This window comes from Panthera leo, chromosome B1, assembly GCF_018350215.1.
Source record: "Panthera leo isolate Ple1 chromosome B1, P.leo_Ple1_pat1.1, whole genome shotgun sequence".
Lineage (NCBI taxonomy): Eukaryota > Metazoa > Chordata > Mammalia > Carnivora > Felidae > Panthera > Panthera leo.
In genome coordinates, this window is record NC_056682.1 from 179,668,465 (window position 1) to 179,689,902 (window position 21,438).

The 21,438-nt window shown below is 45.1% G+C and overlaps 1 protein-coding gene across 3 annotated transcripts in view; it reads right to left on the reverse strand.

Annotated features, from left to right (window-relative positions):
• Positions 1 to 17,173, reverse strand: part of PCDH7 (protocadherin 7) — a 419,531-nt gene extending 402,358 nt beyond the window's left edge. For 2 of the 3 annotated variants that reach the window (XM_042936675.1, XM_042936676.1), the window contains exon 1: positions 12,914 to 17,173. In XM_042936675.1, coding sequence (XP_042792609.1) covers positions 12,914 to 16,105 — 3,192 coding nt within the window. In that variant the 5' untranslated portion in view covers positions 16,106 to 17,173. Of the gene's footprint in view, positions 1 to 6,388; positions 6,652 to 12,913 lie in introns of those variants that run through there. The other variant, XM_042936677.1, reaches the window with a different exon arrangement.
• Positions 17,174 to 21,438: the final 4,265 nt, after the last annotated feature.

Here is a 21,438-nt window from a genome sequence, read left to right on the forward strand (position 1 = left end):
CATACCACAGTCTAAATATGTAAATATGTAAATTAAAATCTACCATAGATACTATGCTAATAAAAATTCTCAAGTTTGGAGAGAGAGGTATGTTGGAGGCGAGTTGGCCATAGGCAGCTACTGGACCCTGTTGTATATAGAAAGGGATGGGATCTAGGAGAGATTCTGTTTTGTTTTTCCCCAGTTAGATATGTCACATGGAGATACTAATAGGACCTGCCTCTTGAAATTATTAGAAATGAGTAAATGATACATAGTATACCCGTTGGCAGAGTGATTACCAAAGAATAAAAGCGCAGGGCACCTGAGTGGCCCGGTAGGTTAAGCCTCCAACTTCTACTCAGGTCATGATCTCGCGGTTCGTGGGTTCGAGCCCCACGTCCGGTTCTGTGCTGACAGCTCAGAGCCTGGAGCCTGCTTCAGATTCTGTGTTTCCCACTCTCTCTGCCCTCCCTGGCTCACGCTCTGTCTCTCTTTCTCAAAGTAAACATTAAACAATTAAAAAAAAAAAAGAATAAAAGCTCAATAACTGACAGCCCTTCATGTTAGAGATTGGCCATGATGTATGAAACAAAAATTCCCAGGAAAGCTTGCATAGAAGAAGAAATAACTGTTAAAAAGTGATGGAATGTTTTCTTAAGTGTCAAAATGGATAATATCAAAGTGTTACAAGCCTTTGCTAAACTATTTGCTTTACAGCAATAAGGCTATTTCTTCTCCTCCTTCACCATCGAGACGCCAACAGGTACTGAAATTCTGATAACCAGGACCTATTCAACTATGCAAAGGCACACACACTTCTTGCACTTTGATCAGGGATCAGTGGAGATTTGATGGAATTCATCAGGGTAAGAGAATATCAGATGCTTCCGACAAGCAGCAGGACAAATTAAAGCAACCAACCCACCGACCAAACAAAGAAAACCAAAATCAAAACCAAACAACCTTTTAACATAAGGGACGGTAAAAATATTCCAATAGTGTACACGCATCCCACGAAGGCTTAGAGAGATTCACGGATCATTAGAAACATTATCTTGAGGGGCGCCTGGGTGGCTCAGTCGGTTGGGCGGCCGACTTTGGCTCAGGTCATGATCTCGCGGTCCGTGAGTTCGAGCCCCGCGTCGGGCTCTGTGCTGACAGCTCGGAGCCTGGAGCCTGTTTCCGATTCTGTGTCTCCCTCTCTCTGACCCTCCCCCGTTCATGCTCTGTCTCTCTCTGTCTCAAAAATAAATAAACATTAAAAAAAAATTTTAAAAAAGAAACATTATCTTGAGTTGTGGTAATTCTTTTCAAAGCCCCAAATGTTTTATGTGACCCCCCCCCCCCATAAACCCTATCGTGTAATCAGAGCAGGGTTGTTATGTAAAATGACAGAGGACAGTTTCAACAGGCTTCCGGAGTTGAAAGGACTTACATAAGGTCACACTGGCCATCCAGTGACAGAACCAGGACAAGGAGGCAGATGTTCAGATTGCCCTACCCAGATAGGAACTCATTTTCCATTTTGCCGGAGACCTTCGAGAAGTGAGCTACCAAATGGAAGTTAGAAATTTCAGGGACTCTAACCCAGAGTTCTTGTAACCTGACCTACCATCTGCAATCAGAATTCAGAAGGGGGAAGGGCTAAAAATGCAGGTTTCTGGGCTAGAGTACAGGCTTGCTAGAATTCAGTTTCTGAGAATTGAATGAAACTGGGACAAGAATCCACGACAATAATATGGCCACTATGTTTATGACAATAGTCTGGTAATAATATTAAGGAGAAGGTGAGTATGTTGCTATGCATTGGTTGTGTCCCCCCCACCCCCCCCACCCCCCACCTTTTTACTTCTTGGTTCTATCTTTCTCTCAACAATATGGGAGCAGAAAACGAATGGAAACAGCGCAGCGGGACATAATATTTTAGACTGAAAAGGAAAACGAAACCACACCAAAACATCGGGTCTAAATGGGAGCAAGTGAAGGTTTACTACTTCTTGACGCTAATCTCGCAACCCAATCAAGCCCTGATGTTTAACACCATTCTTACGATTACCAGCGTCCTGGGCCAAAATTCACGACCACAAATATTTGTCCTCGTCAGGCCTGGAATTCCCTTTCTGACATAGACTTCTTACTTCCCAGATGTCTAGCAGGTGTTGGAGACGCTCGGTGCCTTAACACAGTCCTGGTCTTCGAAGCTGCTGAAGCTTGCTCATCCTCCTTCCTCAAGGCCCTAAGCAGAAGCCTCACTTCCCCAGGACTGTAGATCTTGGTGAGGTGCTGAGCTGCTTAAAGTTGTCTGCATAAAGCAAGTTACACCAGAGCGTGCCAAAGACGAAACTCAACTCCTTCAGCGGTCATTTGCAATTTAAGAGTGCTCTTTCATATGTGAGCTAGTAAGGAGTATTTTTATTTTTTTGAGTAGAGCTGACACACAATGTTATATCAGTTTCCTGTGTCCAACATAGTGATTTCACGCTATGGAGTGCTTTCGAGTTGCAAGGCATTTCTAAGCAACCGCCTCACTGGCCGTCACTCCCAAGACCATATTCTTCTCTCTTCTGGACCTCTCTCCTTACTGAACTAAGTGCATGTTTCTCTTTAGAGAATTCCAGGCTCTCACCTTTAAAAATAACTGTTCACTACAGGCTTTCAAAATAAAAATGGAAACTTATTCTTTATCAGTGAGCATGGGCTGGTACCGTGAATGGATAATATCTGCTAGAACATGCAAACTGAGGAATACAAGACACTCATGCCTATGTTTGGGCATAAAGGTACCTATTTTTTTTTCCACCAAGAAAGGGATAAGGATAAAGCTGAGAATCCGTATCGGGTAAGAATAAGGATCCCAAGAAAAGTACTGAAAACCTGCATGCTTGCATGCTTCTTCATGCTTCTTCAAAATACACGGGAACTCTACTGGGTGGCCAGTGCCTCCCTTACTTGCCTCGCATACCTCTAGTTTAATTTTTATCTGTTTTTAAGGGTTTGGTGTTGACACCACCACCAAGGAGAAGGAAGGAGAGGACAGGAGGGAATTGCTCATTTGCTACTGAAATGAGAGTTACACCCACACAGAGAGGGCAGGGACTCTAGCCAACATGGCAGGTAGCCTTTTATCATGGAGACATCCTCCCAGCAGGGAAAGAAAATAGCAATTAGGACACTTACAGTCTGATATAAAAGTGGACCTACCATAGCCCAGCTATTCCATATGAAGGGATCTTCAGGATACCTAGCACCAAAGCCCAGGCCCTTTGTTTGTTGTTCAACAAATATAACGAGTGTCTTCTATGGGCTCGGCACTCGACTAGGCACCGGGAATCAATGATGGATGAGACAGACTTGGAGGTGGTTCCTCTGAGTTTCCCATATATACCTGGCCTATGGATATTATTTTTGTGCTAGTTTTGTGTCCTATCTCTGAATAGACTTGGTCTAGCCATCGTTTCAATTACACCCCAAAACCTCGCACTGTGTATTAAAGATATAGCAAATCAATACAATCTCTATAAAATGAATGGGGGAAAAAATCACACACATTCAAGAAAACGGTTTTGCAAACCTGTAGACTGAAAATTATTCCCAGAGACATATTTCAAACTGTGGAATTACTTCGTAAGTTCCTTGAGTTTTTCTAGAGATAGCCTCAAAAAATATAGGGTTAAAGGGACTTACTCAGTTCTTAAGGTGATTGTTTCTTTGCTTAAAAGCACACATGGGGTTGTTTACAAATCTGGTTAATTAATTAGATCTCTACTTTCTAGCCACAGCCTTTTTGTTTGTTTGTTTTTGTTTTGTTGTTAGTAGTAGCAACTGTAGTTTGTGACTACAAAAAGTTTGAAAACCTGGGTCATGTTCTAAGGGGTTCCTTTGAAACGATTTCACCCAGATCAGTCAGAAAATAGATTATATTCAAAAGCACAAATTTCACAAATTTCCCCAAATGCTTTCAGTACGCATGAATTCTGACCTGGTATTTCTTCAAAGACTTCATAAAGTTTTTAAGCTAGTTCCATCAGAGTCATGAATAGGTTGTTCATTATTTCAGCTTCCTCACCTCAGATATAATAATGGTGCTTTTCCTCACAGATTGCTCTGAGGAGTAAATAAGCAAACATGCATTCGACACATTGAAACTTAAGGGACATGATGCAAATATAATCTATCCTTTTCTGCTCCATAATCTTTTTTTTTTTATAATATGTTAGTTCCATGAGGACAAAGACTCTATCTTACTATTTTTTGGCATATCCAGTGCCATTGCTGATATTGGATGTATTAGAAGGTATTAAACTGGACTCCAACATTTCCATATGCCTCTTTAGATGTTGTAATGGGGAATAAATTATTATCTTGTCATTTAAAACAAAATGTCCCAGTGCTAAAATTTATAGGGTAATGGGTAGTTTGTCCTGAGTCTCTCTCCCATCTGTCCACAGGCATCTCCCTAAATGGTAAATTCCAGTAATCACATAGGAGACTGGCCAAGAGTCCTGAGGTGGATGGCAATTGTCAGGAAGGGCGGTAGAGAAAGAGGGGGAGTCTGTGCAAGATAGGAACCAACTGGTGACATGTTCGAAGATTAAAACACACACACACACACACACACACACACACACACAGGAATGATAATAGACTTCTCCAAGCTTTTTGCTGTTGATGATTGCTATTGTAATAGTATGCTGTTGATCATTCTGATTCAGCGGAATAGTACGTTAAAATCTTTGGAAGTGTTATTTTTTTTGCTTCCATTTATTATGTTTTTCCACTAATAGCCATAGTTTCCCACCTGAAACAAACTACAGTCGTGGTCCTGAACCCTTTTCAACCGCTTACACAATAAAACACTTTTTTTCCCACGGCGACCAAGAACAGAAACACACACACCACGGCTGAAACAAGGCTCGCACGCAGCACACTTGGAATGGTTCTGTTTCGCTTCAGGTCTTTCCAACTGTGGTAGAGATGCGCTAAATTGATTCTTGCCTCGATAAGGTATTCCAACCCAAGTTTTCAAAATGTTGCCTTCGAATGTTCTTCTTTGTGAAAGTATGTATGTATTTCCCCTCTGTGTGGCTGTAATTAGATTATCCCAAAATTCTGGACCTTTTTTGGTCTATAATTTGTTTTTGAATTGATATGATTTATTACAGGACTCACACATTACACATCTAGGGAAGTTAAGTATGATGAGGGAACATGACATTTTCAAGAAGCAGAAAGTGGCAAGGGTCTTTCGCCAGCCTCTTACGCCGGTCTTTGTGCTCAAAACAAATTGAGAAGTTGAGGATAATTAGGTTTTATTTGGGAATTTCCCTACAGTTTCATTAATACTTCTGAAAATGTCATTTTTGCAAAATTAAATAAACAGCTAATAGAATAAAAAGCCTGAAATAGATACACTAGAGATTTTCATAGGTCAGGGTACATTTCCTACCACTCTACATTTTAGTCTTCTTCCAATATTCATTTATTTTTATTAAAAGGCTGTCATATTGAAAATAACTCACCAAAAATATCCCAAGAATCCGGGATTCTTAGTCTTCCAAAACTTGGACAAAAATTAGGGGGGCAAATAATGTGGTAAATATATTATAAAATTATGAAACTTCACACTTGAACACTTATTTTTAGGCACATAAACACATACAACAACAGACACATAAATATATAACCATAAAGAATTGGAGGGACTATCCAGAGGATTCCCTGACTTGCCTAGAATATTACTTACGCAACTAAAATTCAGCCACTTTCTCAACTATATCTAAATGTTGCATTCTCAGAAGCAGCTTGGATTTATGTTATCAGACATCAAATAGAATAGCCTTCAGATAAATGTACCACGAAAATAGGAAGCCACAAATTCCTTCTGAATGTGACTACAGTGACTTTAGTAAATCTAACGGAAAGATTCCAAATTTTCTTAAGGGATTTAACAACAACAAACATACTTAAAAATTCCATAGATAATTCAGATTCCGTGGTCAATATTTCAAGATTAAGGAAGAAACAATCTATTGGCAGTAACTGCTCAATACAAAATTTGACTCTCAAATTTATTTTATATACCAATATTTTTATAAGTGTTGTTCAAAGTCCTTGAGACAGATGTGTAGACATTATATTTTGTTCTAACACAACTATCTCACTGGCCTGGAAAAGGCTGTAATTCCATAACCCTTTAAAAATGTTGATCGACTTAGGATTTTACCAAAAGTCAGTGTTTAATGTATTATAGACAAAGACTAAGTAGACTTAATTTTCCTTGGTTCACACAAAGCTAGAATCTTAAAATTATTGTTGAAATGTGCCTTGGGATTTTTTTTACAGCCTTCGCTATTCATTTCTTCTGCTAACCACCTCTTTGAGAATGGAATTCTCAGTGACTCAGATGTCCATTTGTAGCACATTTCTTTATTAATACTGTTTCTTTTCTAAGTTTATTTATTTCAACACTCTTTTTCCTTAAACGAGGGGAAAAACTTGAAAATCAAATGCACAACAAGCAAAACAAGCAGTGATTGGCTGACACCCCACGGCCAAGGGCAGGCTCCAGCAGGTTTCGGAGTAGCAAGGACATCAGAGTATGGAGCATAATGGAGCATCATATTAGAGTGGAATTCAGCCAAACACAGTAATGTATGGATGTAGACGCATCTGAAAGAAGGAAAACAAAGATTTATGCAGGTAAAAAAAAAAAAAGTGCGATGAAGGATTTTTCCCCAATACCTTATACCCAATCAGAATGCTGTGGCAGAGGTTTTGGTCACAGAGAATTTTTATTTACAAATTATGTGTCTGTAAATAATAAATATGCTCGGGGGAAAAACAGTTAACTTGTCAGATGAATCCTACTCAGAAGGTTTAATAGTTTTTTGGTTTGTTTGTTTGTTTGTTTGTACACAGCATTAGAGTTCAATACAAACATCATCACATTCCTGAACATAAACCTTTATTCCGCCTTTAAAACATTAATTCACCAGACGTGATAATTAAGATTAGTTTTAGTGGTTTCAGCTCCATTCTTCTTGGAATGTGATTTCTCCCACAACACTAATGCTAAATAAAGCACTGTGTAATGTTCCGAAACAGAGTCCCTGCTTTAGAAAAGATTCTACGGGTTTTTAAAATAAATAAGAGAGAAAACTAAAGCTGACTCAAGATCTATGTGAACAGCTCCTACTATTTCTATAGAGTCATGGTAAATAAATGGATGAGGAACCTTGCTCTAGCCTAGAAATTGGTTATATACAACTTAAACATAAAGCTCTAAACAAGTATTGTACTAAGTTTCCATTATAACCTTCACCACCATTGTCTCCCAGGAGTAGAAATGACAGTAAAATTTCTAATAGCACTGGCAGCTATGGCGAAGCAAGGATTTTGTCACACTACATTTAGTTTGAAAAACAGTTCAAATTTCATTTTTGAAATTGACAAAATCATTAGCATTTTATCACTAGGTAAATTTAAAATATGATACACTAGATTGGTTAATTGCCTAACAAAGGAGAAAATCTAACTGAACATTTTTAAAATGTCACCTTGCTTTAAAAATTTGCTACAAAACCAATTTAGATGAAAAATTCATTTACAATTATGTGTTAAGGTCAATATGAAGGTTGTGTTCCCCACAAAGCTGGCAAAATGCAAAGGAGCATAGAAACCAAAAAAGGATCATCGATATAAATGAAAACAGGCAAAAGATTATTCCAATTAGGGTGCATATAAACTTTTATACACAATGTATAGAAAGCTTGTATTAATTTCCACAAAAATTATGTTCTCATTGAGAATATATTAATCCCACCTGTTGTCAGGCTTCTGCTGAAATTAAAAATTCTGTCAATTAACCTGCTGAATATATGCTGTAAACAATGTTACTTCAGTGTATGTCATCAATTGCTATTTTACAGAGAGGGAAAGAGCCATTAATTTCTTTTGAAAGTCTAGAAAATGTGAATTGTAACTCCCCCGATAATTTACAGATAAAAACTGGAGCCTAAAGCAGCATTATATTCTATTGTAAAAAAGTCAGTTTTCATAGCTCAATATGTAGTTATACATAGACAGGTAAATCTCAACAGATTTCTGTTGCTATTGAAATGTATACAGAAGAAGGGATGTAAATTCAATTTTATTCCTCGGGGGAGTACGATAAAAAACAAAAACACTGGTCTCTGCATTCCGTGACTTGTATCCACACTGTATCCTTGATAATCTTGTGATCTCAATCAAATTACTTTCTCCTAAAGGCCTCAACTTAAGTTGCATTGCCCCGTTCAAGGTACCAACAGGAAACAGAACTCGCACCCCAATGGTACAGATAAAGACCTTAGCCTCTTCATAGAAAATGAAGGAACTGGTTTGGTTGATATTTCTTAATTCTAAACTGTGATGACTCTAGTAATTTTAGATCCAGACACTAAATGATTGACTAGGATATATTTTATTTCAATGTTGTAGGTGTTTAAAGTTCAAATATGCTCCACATGTTAATGTATGAATATCACAATGAAATAAAAGTCTAATGGCACCATCGTTGGTTTATGTGAATATATCCGCACGAGTTTGTGTGTTAGAAAGAAAGAGAGATACCGTGTATACGCTTTTCCACATATAAGATACGTAATTACTCAAAGATAGAAAAAAAAATAACAAGAAAGAAGGATTTTGCTGTATTCATCCAGCTGCATGATTTACTTACAACCTATAAACGGACTTTGTGGCATTGCGTCTAAGTTACTAATTGACTTGGGGTAAGTTTGAGAGAAGTTTCAAATTGCCATACTTGGACTTCCATAAAAACGTACATATTCGATGCAGATCAGACCAGCGGATGACCTTTTCCTTATTCAGAGACATCCAGAGGTCTAAGGTAATGTTGCTTTAGTAGATATCTCCTGACTAAAAACATCACCTAACTTTGATCAGTTATTAGCCTGCGCTCTGCTCTATCAGGCCAAATGTAACAGAAACTCTACCATATGCACAATTCATGGTACTTCTTGAAAGTGCTTTTGGCTATAGACAGACACATCATATTGTAGAAACATGCTTATCAAATTGAAACTAGAAGCCGTGGTTGGCATCACTCCACAGATGCTTCTATAGTAAGTATGGTGTCATATCCATACACCAACAAATTAATATTTAGTTTTCTCAGGGCCGAAAACCCTAATAGGCCATGGCAAGTTATCCATTCGCTTCCAGACCGGAAGTAATTTAAAAAAATAATTTCTGCCACATTTTTTTACTAAGCATACAACGAATATATTGAACACAGCTCGGTAATTAAAGAGAACATTATTTAGACAACATTCAGCAGTTCCTTAGGCAAGGGAAACCATCATTGGACTTATTAAGAATTTTTCTTGAGTATTTCTGAAGCAGCTGTAAATGGATTTTTAAATTAATGTTTATTCAAGCTGTATCTACTCTACTCTTGCCAAAAATACTTTATTTTTCATTTACTAGATACGATAAAATTTTTCCTTGCCAGTGCATTAGGTAATTAATGGCATGACATGTATAAACACAACCGGACTTAAAAATAACTTAAAAAATAGTCACTATGCTTTCATATTGTGTATTAATCTCTTTCGGAATTATATTATTCTTTAAGAGAATTGAAAAATATTTAACACATAGTAAAACTCTGAAGATTTAAAAATTAATAGAAAACATAGAATGTCTCTGCCTTTATTTCACAAAGCAAAAAAAGCACAATTGTCCTTCCAGGTCACAAAATTTGAAGAAGCCCTAAAACCAGGTTTACCAAGCAAAGGAATAATGAAATGGAGAGGTAGAGGCTTAAGCTCAATAATGCTGTCAATGATCCACATTCTGCTCGGCTAGACACATTATTTAGTTGAGAGCAAAGGCTTTTGTTTTGACTGCAAAGGTCTGAACTATGAATACCTGGGCTTCGTCATCAGTTTTGCTAAGGTATGAGTTTCAGGAATATATACATAGATAGATAGATAGATAGATAGATAGATAGATAGATACATAGATACATAGATAGATAGATAGACAGATAGATAGATAGATAGCAACTCTGCAACACACATCTCATAGATGCTGCCAGAGAGTAACTATAGAAGACTGATTTGAAAGTTTCCAGACCCTGTGAAAACACACCAAAAAAGGGGGAGGGGCATTATTTTCAAAGTTTGATTTCCACAAAGCTGCTTAATTTATTGCAATATAACCATTAACAGGATTTAGGAGCAGCACTTGGAAACGTCTAATTCTCATGAGGATAAGAACACTGTAAACAGATCTCACTTCCATTCTACCACAAGTTAAGAACTATGATAAGGCAATTCGGGAAATTTATAAATAAAGTGAAGCCTTTATGTCAGATGAAATCTCAGATTTTTAATTAATCCCTACCATAAGGAATTAAAAGACGGCATCCCTCAGGGTTTTCCTTAGATAGATTCAGTATCAACGGAGAAAATTATAACAAAACCTCGTGCTCTTTATTTTATTTTATCTTACATCACATTTAATTACAGAAAATACATTTTGGCAGTTGTATAAAAAATTAAAGGTAATATCTTTTTGGGAAAAAAAATAGAAAATCATCTACTATGGTACAAAAATCAGAACAAAAAAGATCTTGTTTATTGTGTCAGATGTCTTAACAGAATGTAACTTTGTAAATGGATCCCTTGTCCCCTGACAGCAATATTGAAGAGATGAAGAGTATCAATTACTATTACTAATTACATTAAGAGGAATGTGTTTCATTCTCCCTTATTTCATTTTAGTTCAGCTATTTATTGTGGTCAAAACTTTACACATCTTTTGAATACCTAACAACATATAAGTTTTCCAGTCACTTCTGGCAAACTGCATGATTGAGACCGATGGCTTTGTAGGCTTTCTATTTTGGTATATGGACTTCTTTGCTCTGTTAAGAGCCTAGCACCATACATTAGTTTATTTATAAGCATATCACTTTGCCTTTTAAACAGGATGCCATAACAGTCTTGATATTGGCTGTCTTAAATATTCAAGAATCCAGAGCCAACCTCATTTGATGAGCCAAATAAAGCTTAAGTGACAGCACAGAACATATGAGGCGGTTGTATAAAATATCTATAAATCTGCCACTTGATATGTCCCCTCCAAAGTTTCAGATTACACAATTTAGAATGCAAATGCCATTCAGCCACAAGATAAAAAGTCCTATTAGGATGACAGCGAAGAAGTAAACATTCTGCAGAAAAGACCTCTTCACACACTTCTGCACTACAAGTTATCATTTTCCAAGGGAATTTCTATAGATCTAAGTTTATTTGTGGGCTTTTTATAAGTCACCTTTGTACTATTATTTTAACTAGAATTGTCCGATAAAAGTACCCCAAACAAAACAAAAATCTCCTTCTAACTCCAGGTGAAGCAATAACACAACAGATATAAACTCTCCAGTTATCAAATTTCAGGTTAAAAGAAAGAAAGGCTTTCACATGCATCACATATTTTCGAAAGCAATTTAACGTAATGTGGTTCGGACCTGTATTTTCATGGATTGCTTTGATTATTGGATATAAAAGCTATGTTCTCCTTATCCAAATAGCTACAGTAGAGTACTATGAGTAGAAGATATCTCTTTAGGAAACTAATTTTTAAGATTGTGAAAGCAATAAGGAATTAATATCTCTTTTCTATAGCATCTTTGATGACCCCATCAATAACATCTTTAATGAGGCCATAAAACAAGTTCTTGTGCCTTCATTCTTCTCCGACTGTACATTGCACATGCAAAGCATATTTAATAGAGAAGCTATTATTCGATGTTATTTGACAGTCATAAATGTGTTTTCTGAAATGAGTTCTGATGATAAGAAATATAGGATATTTTATTAATGGGGTTGCTACAGCCCTAGACACGGCAGTTTCCAAAAGGTTTACCTTGCTGAGTGTCAGACCTTGGCAGGTGTGAAAAGTAAACTTTGTGAGTGTTACATATATCACACAAGCAAAACTTTCAAAAACAGATTTTCTATTTTCTGAAGTCCATCTCAAAATATGTTTTTAAGATCTGTTTCCACATTTCACTGGGAAACAACCGTATTCTATACCACCTTAATAGTCTCAGATATCATCATGCATACCAAAATTTTCTTGCACACAGTGCATCCGACATGAACATTTCTGTTGCTTGGCTTAAATAAAAAGTGGGTCATGCAATTTTACTTTTGCTTGTAAACCCTTACACCAAACATGAAGAATACAAATGCTCCCTGCATATCCTCACGGAAGTTTAACTGTTACAGATATCGAGGTATTAAAAAGGCAGTTTCGCATGACATTTGTGTATCCTTAGATATTTTTAAACCAACATTTTTGTCAAAGCAGCCAGTTTTTAAGTATCTCAGACTTGGTACCACATTGGCACGAATCGGCCTCCATTACCTGTAAAAGCTTGCATAATACATAGCATGGCTAAAACTTTTATACTGTGCAATTTGCATAGGCACCAGTAGTAACTTCAGAAATTTTCTCTCTGGATGTAATTATCCACTTCATAGCCACAAAACAAAACAATTTCAGGTCTAAGCTAACCAGCCAACCAATATTTACCTATTTATCCTGAAAACAGAAAATGTAGGATGAATTAGTGCCCTCAAGTTCAAAGAGATGGGCAAAACGCTGCCTACTTCCATGTCTGTTAGTAACTTTGTAAACACTGGGTGGGTAACTTGCAAAATACAGTGGTCCACCTCGTGTAGATGGCCCATGCTCACTCAACCGATGACATATGAATTAACAATAAATTACTGCTGTTAAATTTTCAAATCATAGCTTTAAAAGAGAGAAAGCAAAACTTCACAGAAGGTGCTCTCTGCCTCAGAGTTATTTCACCTCTTCTGGGATATTTAAATATACTTGGAATACATCTTACCTGTTTGCTGTACTTGTTATTGGTTTGACAGCTGTATTCAGAGCAGTGATCTGATCCAATTGAAATGTTGTCTCCTGCTCCCACAAATGTGTTGGCTGGTGGTAGATCTTGTACGGCCTGGTGTTTTTTTCCTGCAGTTGGTGACTGGGGATGAAGCTGGACAGTAGGCAATGGAGAACTAGATTTGTAATGCCTGGCCAGGTCAGGACTGCCAGGCCCACCGTTAACGGATCGGTATCGCCCCATGTTTGGGCTGTCTGACAGCTTCTCATTGACACTATCATACCTCTGTCCATTTGGTTTAGAAGCTTCTACAGTGACAATGCTGCTGTAGAGAGGCTGCTTAGATTTTTTGTTTTTCTTGTCTTTTTTAGGCTTTTTAGATTTGTCATGCTGCTGGGGTGTAAAAAAGTCTTCATGATCTTTTTTGCCAGCTTCATAGCCATTTTTGCTTTTGGACCGGCAGTACCTTGCCATCACTACAATTAAGATGATTAGAATCACGGTCATAATCCCGGCCACCACCCCAATGACAATACTGAGTCTCTGCTTGCTAATTTCGTAACTTGGGTCACCAGCTATATCCTGCGTGAGTGGGGTGTGCAAACTTCTGGCTATCTGTGAGTCAATCACAGTTGCATTAGAAACACTTTCATTGACAAACACATGCACCAGGGTCGTGGTGGACTGGGAAGGCTGTCCACTGTCATTCACTTGCACCACCAACCTGTGCAAGCCATAATGCTTTTGGGTGAGTTTCCCCACTAAGGAAACCACACCGCTGGTGGAATCAATTTCAAACAGCTTGAAGGGATTCCCTCCCACAATGCTGTAGTTAAGGTCTGCATTGATGCCATCGTCACTGTCTGTTGCCAGCACTGTAGCTACTACTGTCCTGACATTACTTGAAGGTGGCAGTAAAGTGTAGGAAATGTTTCTGGGAAGGGTAACTGTGGGAGCGTTGTCATTCTCATCCATGACAAAGAGAGAGACCGTGGCTGTGGCTGATCTGGGAGGATCTCCCCCATCCACAGCCTTGACTCTGAACGTGTATGTGGTCTGATGTTCCCGGTCAAAAGACATTGTGGAATAAATGGTCCCCGTGTCATTTTCAATGGAGAAAATGTTACTGTTTTCCTCTATGTAGAGGCTCATCTCTGCATTGCGTCCCTTGTCAGCATCCATCACCGTGACCATCCCCACAGGGCTGTTGGGCTGCAAGTTTTCTTTCACATAAAACGTAAAGACGTCCTGCATAAACTTAGGGTCATTGTCATTCTTGTCAGCCACCTGCACAATCACCGTGGTGCTGCCCTGTAACACTGGGATGCCTTTGTCTTTGGCGTTAACTTTAAACTCATACCTGTCAGTCTGCTCGCGGTCCAGTACCGTATTGACGAGGATGTCCCCGGAATCAGGATCGATGGCAAAGATCCCCATCACAGAGGAATCCAGCGAGTAGGCGATCTCTGCATTTTTCCCGCTGTCGGCGTCTGTCGCCAGCACCGTGGCCACCCTCTCTCCAGGGATGTTGTTCTCGGGAAAGTAAACCTCCACTACTGACTGGCCGAAGACAGGCGGGTTGTCATTAGTGTCTCCTACCTTGACAACCAGGGAGTTGTTGCTGGAGAGGCTGGGGCTGCCCGAGTCCACCGCCACGATGACCACGTTGAACTCCCGGGTGGTCTCATAGTCCAAAGGGGCCGAGGTGTGCAGAAAGTACTTTTTCTTGTTCTGGTCGCCCTCTGTGTCGCTGGCCGGCTTGAGCTGGAAGGGCACGTCGCCCACCACGGTGCAGGTGACCACGCCGTTCTCGCCTTGGTCTCGGTCGGACACCTGCACCAGAGCAATGGGGGTGTCGACAAGAACATCCTCCGCCACGTTGGCCACCCCGTCCTTGAGCGGGATACGCCCGATCTTGCGGATTTCAATGGACGGCACATTGTCGTTCTCGTCCTTGATGTTGAGGACCACCGTGGCCTTGTCGGTCTTGGGGGGCTGCCCGCGGTCCCGGGCCATGACCGTGAAGCGCAGCTGGTTCACCTCCTCCCGGTCGATACGGTGCAGGACACTGAGCCAGCCGGACGTCTCGTCGAGGCGCAGCAGCCGCCGCACGGACTCGGTAGCGGCTCCGAACACGTACTCGATCTGCCCGTTGACCCCCACGTCCAGGTCGGCTGCGCGCAACTGCAGGATGGGAGTCCCCGGGGCGCTGTTCTCGGCGAGGTCCGCCTCGTACACGCTCTTCTCGAAGCGGGGGCTGTTGTCGTTCACGTCGGTGATGAGCACCCGCAAGATGGCCTGAGAGGAGCGCGGCGGGTCGCCACCGTCGCGCACCCGCAGGGTCAGCTCGTAGGAGTCGCGTTGTTCCCGGTCCAGCGCCCCCTTCACGATCAGCTGTGGCTGCTTCTCGCCATCCGGGGTGTCGGCCACCTGCAGTTCGAACACGCTGCTGCGGCCGCCGGGGTTGGTCCCGCCGCCGCCCTCCGGCGCGTCCGGCCGCCTCTTGGAGCCGCCTGGGCCGCCGCCGCTCGCGCCGTTCCCGCCGCCCCCGGGGTAGGGGGCGCTGTCGGCAGGCCCGGCGCGCCGGCCCTCGCCGCCGCCGCCGCCGCCGCCGCCGCCGCCGCCGCCCCCGGGCTCCTGAAGCAGCTCGTAGCGCTCGATGCCGTTGCGGCCGAAGTCACGGTCCGTGGCGGTGGGCAGCAGGTAGAGAGTGCCCACCGGCCGGTTCTCCTCCACCGTGAGGGTGAGCACGGGTGACGGGAAGGTGGGCGTGTTGTCGTTGATGTCGAGCACGATGACCCGGCCCTCGAACAGGTCCACCCAGCTCTGCGAGGGCCCGATCACCGACACCTCGAAGTCCAGAAAGCACTCGTTCTCGTCGAAGATCATCTGACACTGGGGCAGCTTCTCGCGGTCGATGCGCCGCTCGCTGGTGCTCAGCTCGCCGGTGAGGTTGTCGATCTTCAGGTACTCCGAGCCCGACTCGAGGCTGAAAGTCACCTCACCCGAGCCGGTCACGATGCCCAGGTCCGAGGCGACGTTGCCGATGCGGACGTCCGCCGGGCCCTCCTCGGCCAGTCGATACCGGAGGAGTTGCTTGGCGGCCGCCAGGCTGAGCGAGAGCGGCAAGAGGAGGCAGCAGCCCAGGCACCAGCCGCGCGCCCATCCCGCGGTCCGCATCCTCAGCATCTTCTCCTGCTGCTGCTGCTACTGCTCGTTCTAGTCACAGCCCCCTCGGCGCCCCCCTCCTCCGGGGCCGGCCGCCGGCCCTCCTCCCAGTCCTCTTCTCTCTCCGGGAAAGGAGGAAGGGAGAGGAGGGAGGGGGCGAGAAGAGCAGCGTGCGGAGTCGGCCAGGGGGACCAGCGAGGTGTCCTTCTTTTTTCTTTTTTCTTTTCCTTCTGCTTCTTCCGAAAGTTATTGTTTCATAATTCATGCAATGGGTGCTAATCGCCCGCTCGCCGGCCGCCGTTCAGTCGCAGTACTCACAGTTCACGGGACACTGCGCGCCGCGGGCTCGGCGCCCCCCCAGAGTCATCCCCGCAGCGGGCGGAGAATCCCGGGCTCCCGTCCCCGCTCTGTCGGATGGGGCCGGAACCGCTCCGGCGGGCGGGCGGTGGAGCCGGGAAGCGGCGGGGAACACGCCTGCAGCTTCCCCCGCCTGCCAACCCCGTTGGTCTTTGCTGCTACTCGAGTTGAGTCCAATTCACGTTCCAGCCACACACTCCAGACCCAGCTTCTGCTCCGGCTGCCCAGGCAAACGTGAGTTGCTTCCTGCACGAGGCGCTGGGGCCAGCAACAAGCCAGTCTGAACTCTGACTCTGCTCTGGCAGCGGGGGAGCCAGTCAACAGATCGAGAATGAAAAAGCCCTGGCAGGTCGCTTCGGGCACCGTGCAGTGGAGACCACTCGCGTCACACGGCGGTCCGCGTCCGGGTCCCCCCCGCGCGCCGAAGAGCAGCCCGAGCCATCTTCAGAGACACCCAGAGAGTCAGTCCCTTTTCACCCCCAAGAGCTCGGGTTTCTCTTTTTTTCTTAACAACTCTGCGCAAGGTCATTAGTCACGAAGCCGCCGCCTGAAACCGCAGCAGCCGTTCGCCCGCGGGGGCGAAGGCTGAACCGTGCGCACCGCGCGGTGCCCAAGTTTGGGTTCGCAGCCGCAGAGTCCGTGCCTTCCCTCACCTGCATTCGGCCCGCATGTCGGAGCACTGGGATCTGCAGCGCTGTGCGCGATTCAGGGAGGAGATTGCAGCCTCTCTCTCTCCCCGCTCTCTCTCGATCCCTCCCCTCCCTCCCTCTCTCTCCTCCCTCCTCCTCCTCTCTCCTCCCTCCTCTCCTTTCCCCTTTCCCCTTCTCCCACTCTCTCTACTGCACGCTCCCTCGCCTTCCTCCCAGTCCCAATGCTGGCAACTCGAGCTGAACTTGATCCCTTTGCAGTTCAAAGGTGAGCAAACCAAGCTCGGTGCTCAGGCGACGCTGGCCTGGCGAGAGCCCCCGGCCGGGCTCCCCCAGTGGCAATTAACAAAGATGCCCAATTCTGTCCGGATTTCCGAAGAAAAGCCAAAGGCACTGGGGAGGGGGTTGGGGGGGGGGGAGGTGGAGTCAGAGACAGCTGCCAAGTAGCTTAAAAAAAAATATCCAGTTTGCCAAGGGGAGAAAAAGTGCCAGTCGGTTGTTTCCTCGGAAGTGCCCTGGCACGGCGGGTGAATTCCGCAGTTGTCTCGTACCCTTTCGCGTCTGGGAGAGTCTGGTGCGGGCGCGCTCGCTGCCCCTAGGGCTGCCAAGGCTCAAAGACACTGAATGGCAAGTAGGAAGCTCCCGCTCGCTAGCCGAGAGCCGGAAACCCGCAAGTTTGCCCAAAGTGGTGGTTGCTGCTGGGAGCTCGCTTGCTCGCTTGCGGCTCAAGCTTGTCCCTGACGCGACTGCCGCTGCGGCGGCGGCGGCGGCGGCGGAGGTGGCAGCCGAGCCGCCGAAACTACACATTCGCAGAGAGGGAGGGTGAAGAGCTGAAGGGAGGAAGGCAGGAGGGAGTACTAACCAGCCACCCGGCTCCGGAAAGCCCAGCTTCAGCGCCGGGGGCCACTCCTTACGTGCACAATCCCAGTCAGTCCCGTCCCCTTTAAGCCAAAGCCTCTCCCCCTCTTCCCGACGAGCGCAGCCACTGTCTTCGCGGGGGACTTGCTTTCCCTCCCCGGGGCTGGTAAATTTCCTCCTCTCTGACTAATGCCGTGTGCGAGTGTGAGAGCGCTGGAGCGGGTGTCAGGAAAGGTTTCTTCTTCTCCCCCTTCTCAGACGTTGTTCCCCACCCCCTCAAGTGTCTCCGTTTCGCGATTTCGCATCTTGGTTTGGGCATTGGCTTAACAGTGGCTTGGGGGATCCCGCGTGCGCGCCCAGGGAGCCACGTTGGTGTTCTGAGAAACCATGATGGGCTGCAGTGGTTAAGCGAGAACATCAAACTCCAGAGAGAGCTAGAGAGGGATCCTTTTTTGGGAGTGCAGACTTCGGAGGGCTGGCGTTGGGGGGGGGGGGTGGGGTGGTGCCTGTCTTTGTTTAAATGCTTGGCATTCCTGTCGTCGTGCTTGCTTACGGGGGTAGACCGTGTGTGTGCGCGCGCCTGGGGAATAAACACATGTTGGAAGCCTCGATGTTATTTTCTGAGCTGAAACCTGCAGCCTTTAGTAACTGGCAAAGTGTAGCGTCACCTATCTGGATAAAAGGGAAATAAACTTTAATGGCAACTTTGTGTACCGAAGTGTCCCTAGTTCCGTTTCTCTCCTTCTTTTGACTTTGTGCCACTTGATCGTACATGGTATTCCCCCACGCGAGGCTTCCCCAGTTTTCAATCACAGCCACCGCAGCCTGCCTCATCAGATCCTCAGCTCCGGTTGTGTTTTAAAAACTGTAGCCATTCGCTCTTCATTTATTTCAGGGGCTAAGGGAGAGGGGGCGCCAGGATTAAGGGGGTTCAGGCTGGCAGGAGATGTTTGGAGAGAATCTTACCATCTCAAAAGGGAAAAGAAGCTGCTGGTGGGATTTGGTTGGTCCTCAGCTAGTCTGCCCAATCTATAGGCATCGAAGGGCCTCCCCTTACAGGAAAATTTAAGTCGAAAAGAAGAAAACAGAAAGAAATCCGTCCAGAGTGGGTACTCAGCCTTTACGAGACCCGTGTGAGGAGGCAAGATGATTTAAACAAGACAAACACCAATAAAGTCTACGAGCAAATGTAGCGCGCCGTTGTTTGGGCGGGCGCAGGCAGCAGGAATGGGGGGAGAGGCGGCAGAGATCTCCAAGGTCTCCCTATGGGAGACCGTGGAGGCGCGGAGGTTGAAAGTGCCAGGGAGCTGGCGACTATTTTCCAGTCTGCTAAAGCATTAGCACTCGGAGTGTAGTGGCTTCTCCTCCGGGGCCAGGCCGGGAACCCGGCCACCCCCACATTCCCCAAGCCCGCCGCCTCCCGAGCCACTCCGCTCTATATCTGCAGCATCAGCGAGAAAAACCCCGCGCGCAGACTCAGTGTGCACCGCCGCAGTCTGGAGCCGGGGGGGGGGGGGGGGGGGGGGCGGGGGCGGGCGTCGCAGCGTTTCCGAGGCCCGCTAAGTGGCTGTAATGCCAAATCCCCTCATATGTGGAAAACTCTGGTTTATCAGAATTCTTGTCTCCCACGACTGCCGGTCGCTTTTTTCCTAGGATCCTAGGCGAAACAGGAAAGCTTGTTCTCTTCCGCGGCCTTGCACCGGTGCATTCCGATGCGCGGCAATATGGTGCAGTGCACGCACTCCCCTAACCGCTTTACTAAGATTTTGCAAACTTCAGGCAGCCGCGTGGGCAGAGACGTTGTACACTCCCGCTTCCCTCGCCAGACCATAAACTTGAACAAGCCCGTGAGCATCTTGAAACATTCGCCCACCGCTCCGGCGCGCAATCTCCAGGCGCACACTAGTGAGGGGCGAAGGAGTGGGAGGCTTTTCCCCAGAGCGCTGCATTTTTTTCCCCCCCAAATGATGGTGTGTGTGTGTGGGGGGGGGGGGGGTCGTGCAGCGCGTCCTTCACAGTGGAGTGGTTTTCTCATTGCGAGCTGGAGGTGGTCTCCAGTCCGCCCTCCCTACGCATCCCTACCAACTCCACCGCCGAGCCAAGCCAGCGTGGGAAATGGGTCCGACGTGTGCGGCATGGAGAACAGCGCGCCAGACTGCCCTGGCCACGAAGCCTCCCGGCTTTCCTCCCTCCCCCATCGGTCCCCGCCTCCGACCTTCCTGCCGGAGCGGCCGAGGAGCGGCTGCTTTGCCCCGCGGCGCGGTTCTGGGGAAAGGGAACCGAATGGGCGGGGCGCGGGTGTGGGCGAGGTGAGAGGAGCCCTCGGGGCGCCCTTGCCGCGGTCGGAGCTCCCAATCCTCTTCCGCCCCCTGTCTGGGGACTGACACTCCAACTCCAGCCTCCCGCCGGCGCGGAGGATGAATGGAGGCGAGAAGCCGTTTCCCCCACCCCCGCCCCATTTCCGCAGTCTTAGAGCCAGTGTCACAAGTGCTCAGCAGTTTCATTAAATGGAACTGGGGGACTTAATCCCCCCCGGTACCAGACCTCACCACGGGAATATGATATCCGGATTCGCTCCCACCCACAAACCCCGCCCGGCTTTTCAGACTCGAGGCTGCATTTATCTTCTCAACCTGAGAGGAAAGGGTTCAGAAGGAAATGGGATCGAAAGTGTAACCGGCTGCAATAAATTAAAGAGCCCGTTGCTGCCGTGCTGCTGTTGCTGCTGCTTTGGCGGCCAGAACTGAAGAGAGAAAACGAGATCAGTTTCCCAAAGCCTGAGTTGCTCAGAGGGCGAGGACGTCATCGCTTGCAGGAGGCAAAATATTTGAGAGCATGTTGAAATGTTGGGGATTTGTGGTTCGTCTGGTTTTATTTTTAAAGGCATATTTTTTTTAAATGACCACTTGAAACCAAGATATGAAAAAAAAATGAAATTCACTAAAATAGAAATGTTGTCCCCTTTTCATAGACATTTAATCAAAGCTTGGCCAACGATTGCTTTTTTTCTTTGCCAAATATCCTACCCTATGCTTATCATATTCGGTAGTTTTGTTGTTATTGTTGTTTTAAATTTACCTGCTAACCCTGCCATCTTAAAGCTGCGTTGCCGTTAAGAAATTTCAGTGACTGAGCTGAAAAATAGCATTCAGGGTCCGTGATGTAGTTTCAGCCTCAAAAAGACAGGAAGGGAAGTCACAATGACAGCAAAAGTTTATGGGTAAGAATACAAAGAAGTAGGTGCCGAAGATATGATCTCAGGGGGGCTTTCATTTATTATAGACGCTGTATTCACAATAGTACAAGAAAAAGGTTAAATACAGTAAACATGATAGCCAGTTCTGGAAAGAAATATAAAGCAGTTTGACGGGAAGGGAGAAAGTGACTCAAGAACTCCACCAAGGGACAAACAGAGGAAATGACACTCCTACATCTCCAAATCCATTGACCTTTTAGTCTTTTTAGAAAGGGTCCTCTATATCCACTTATGTG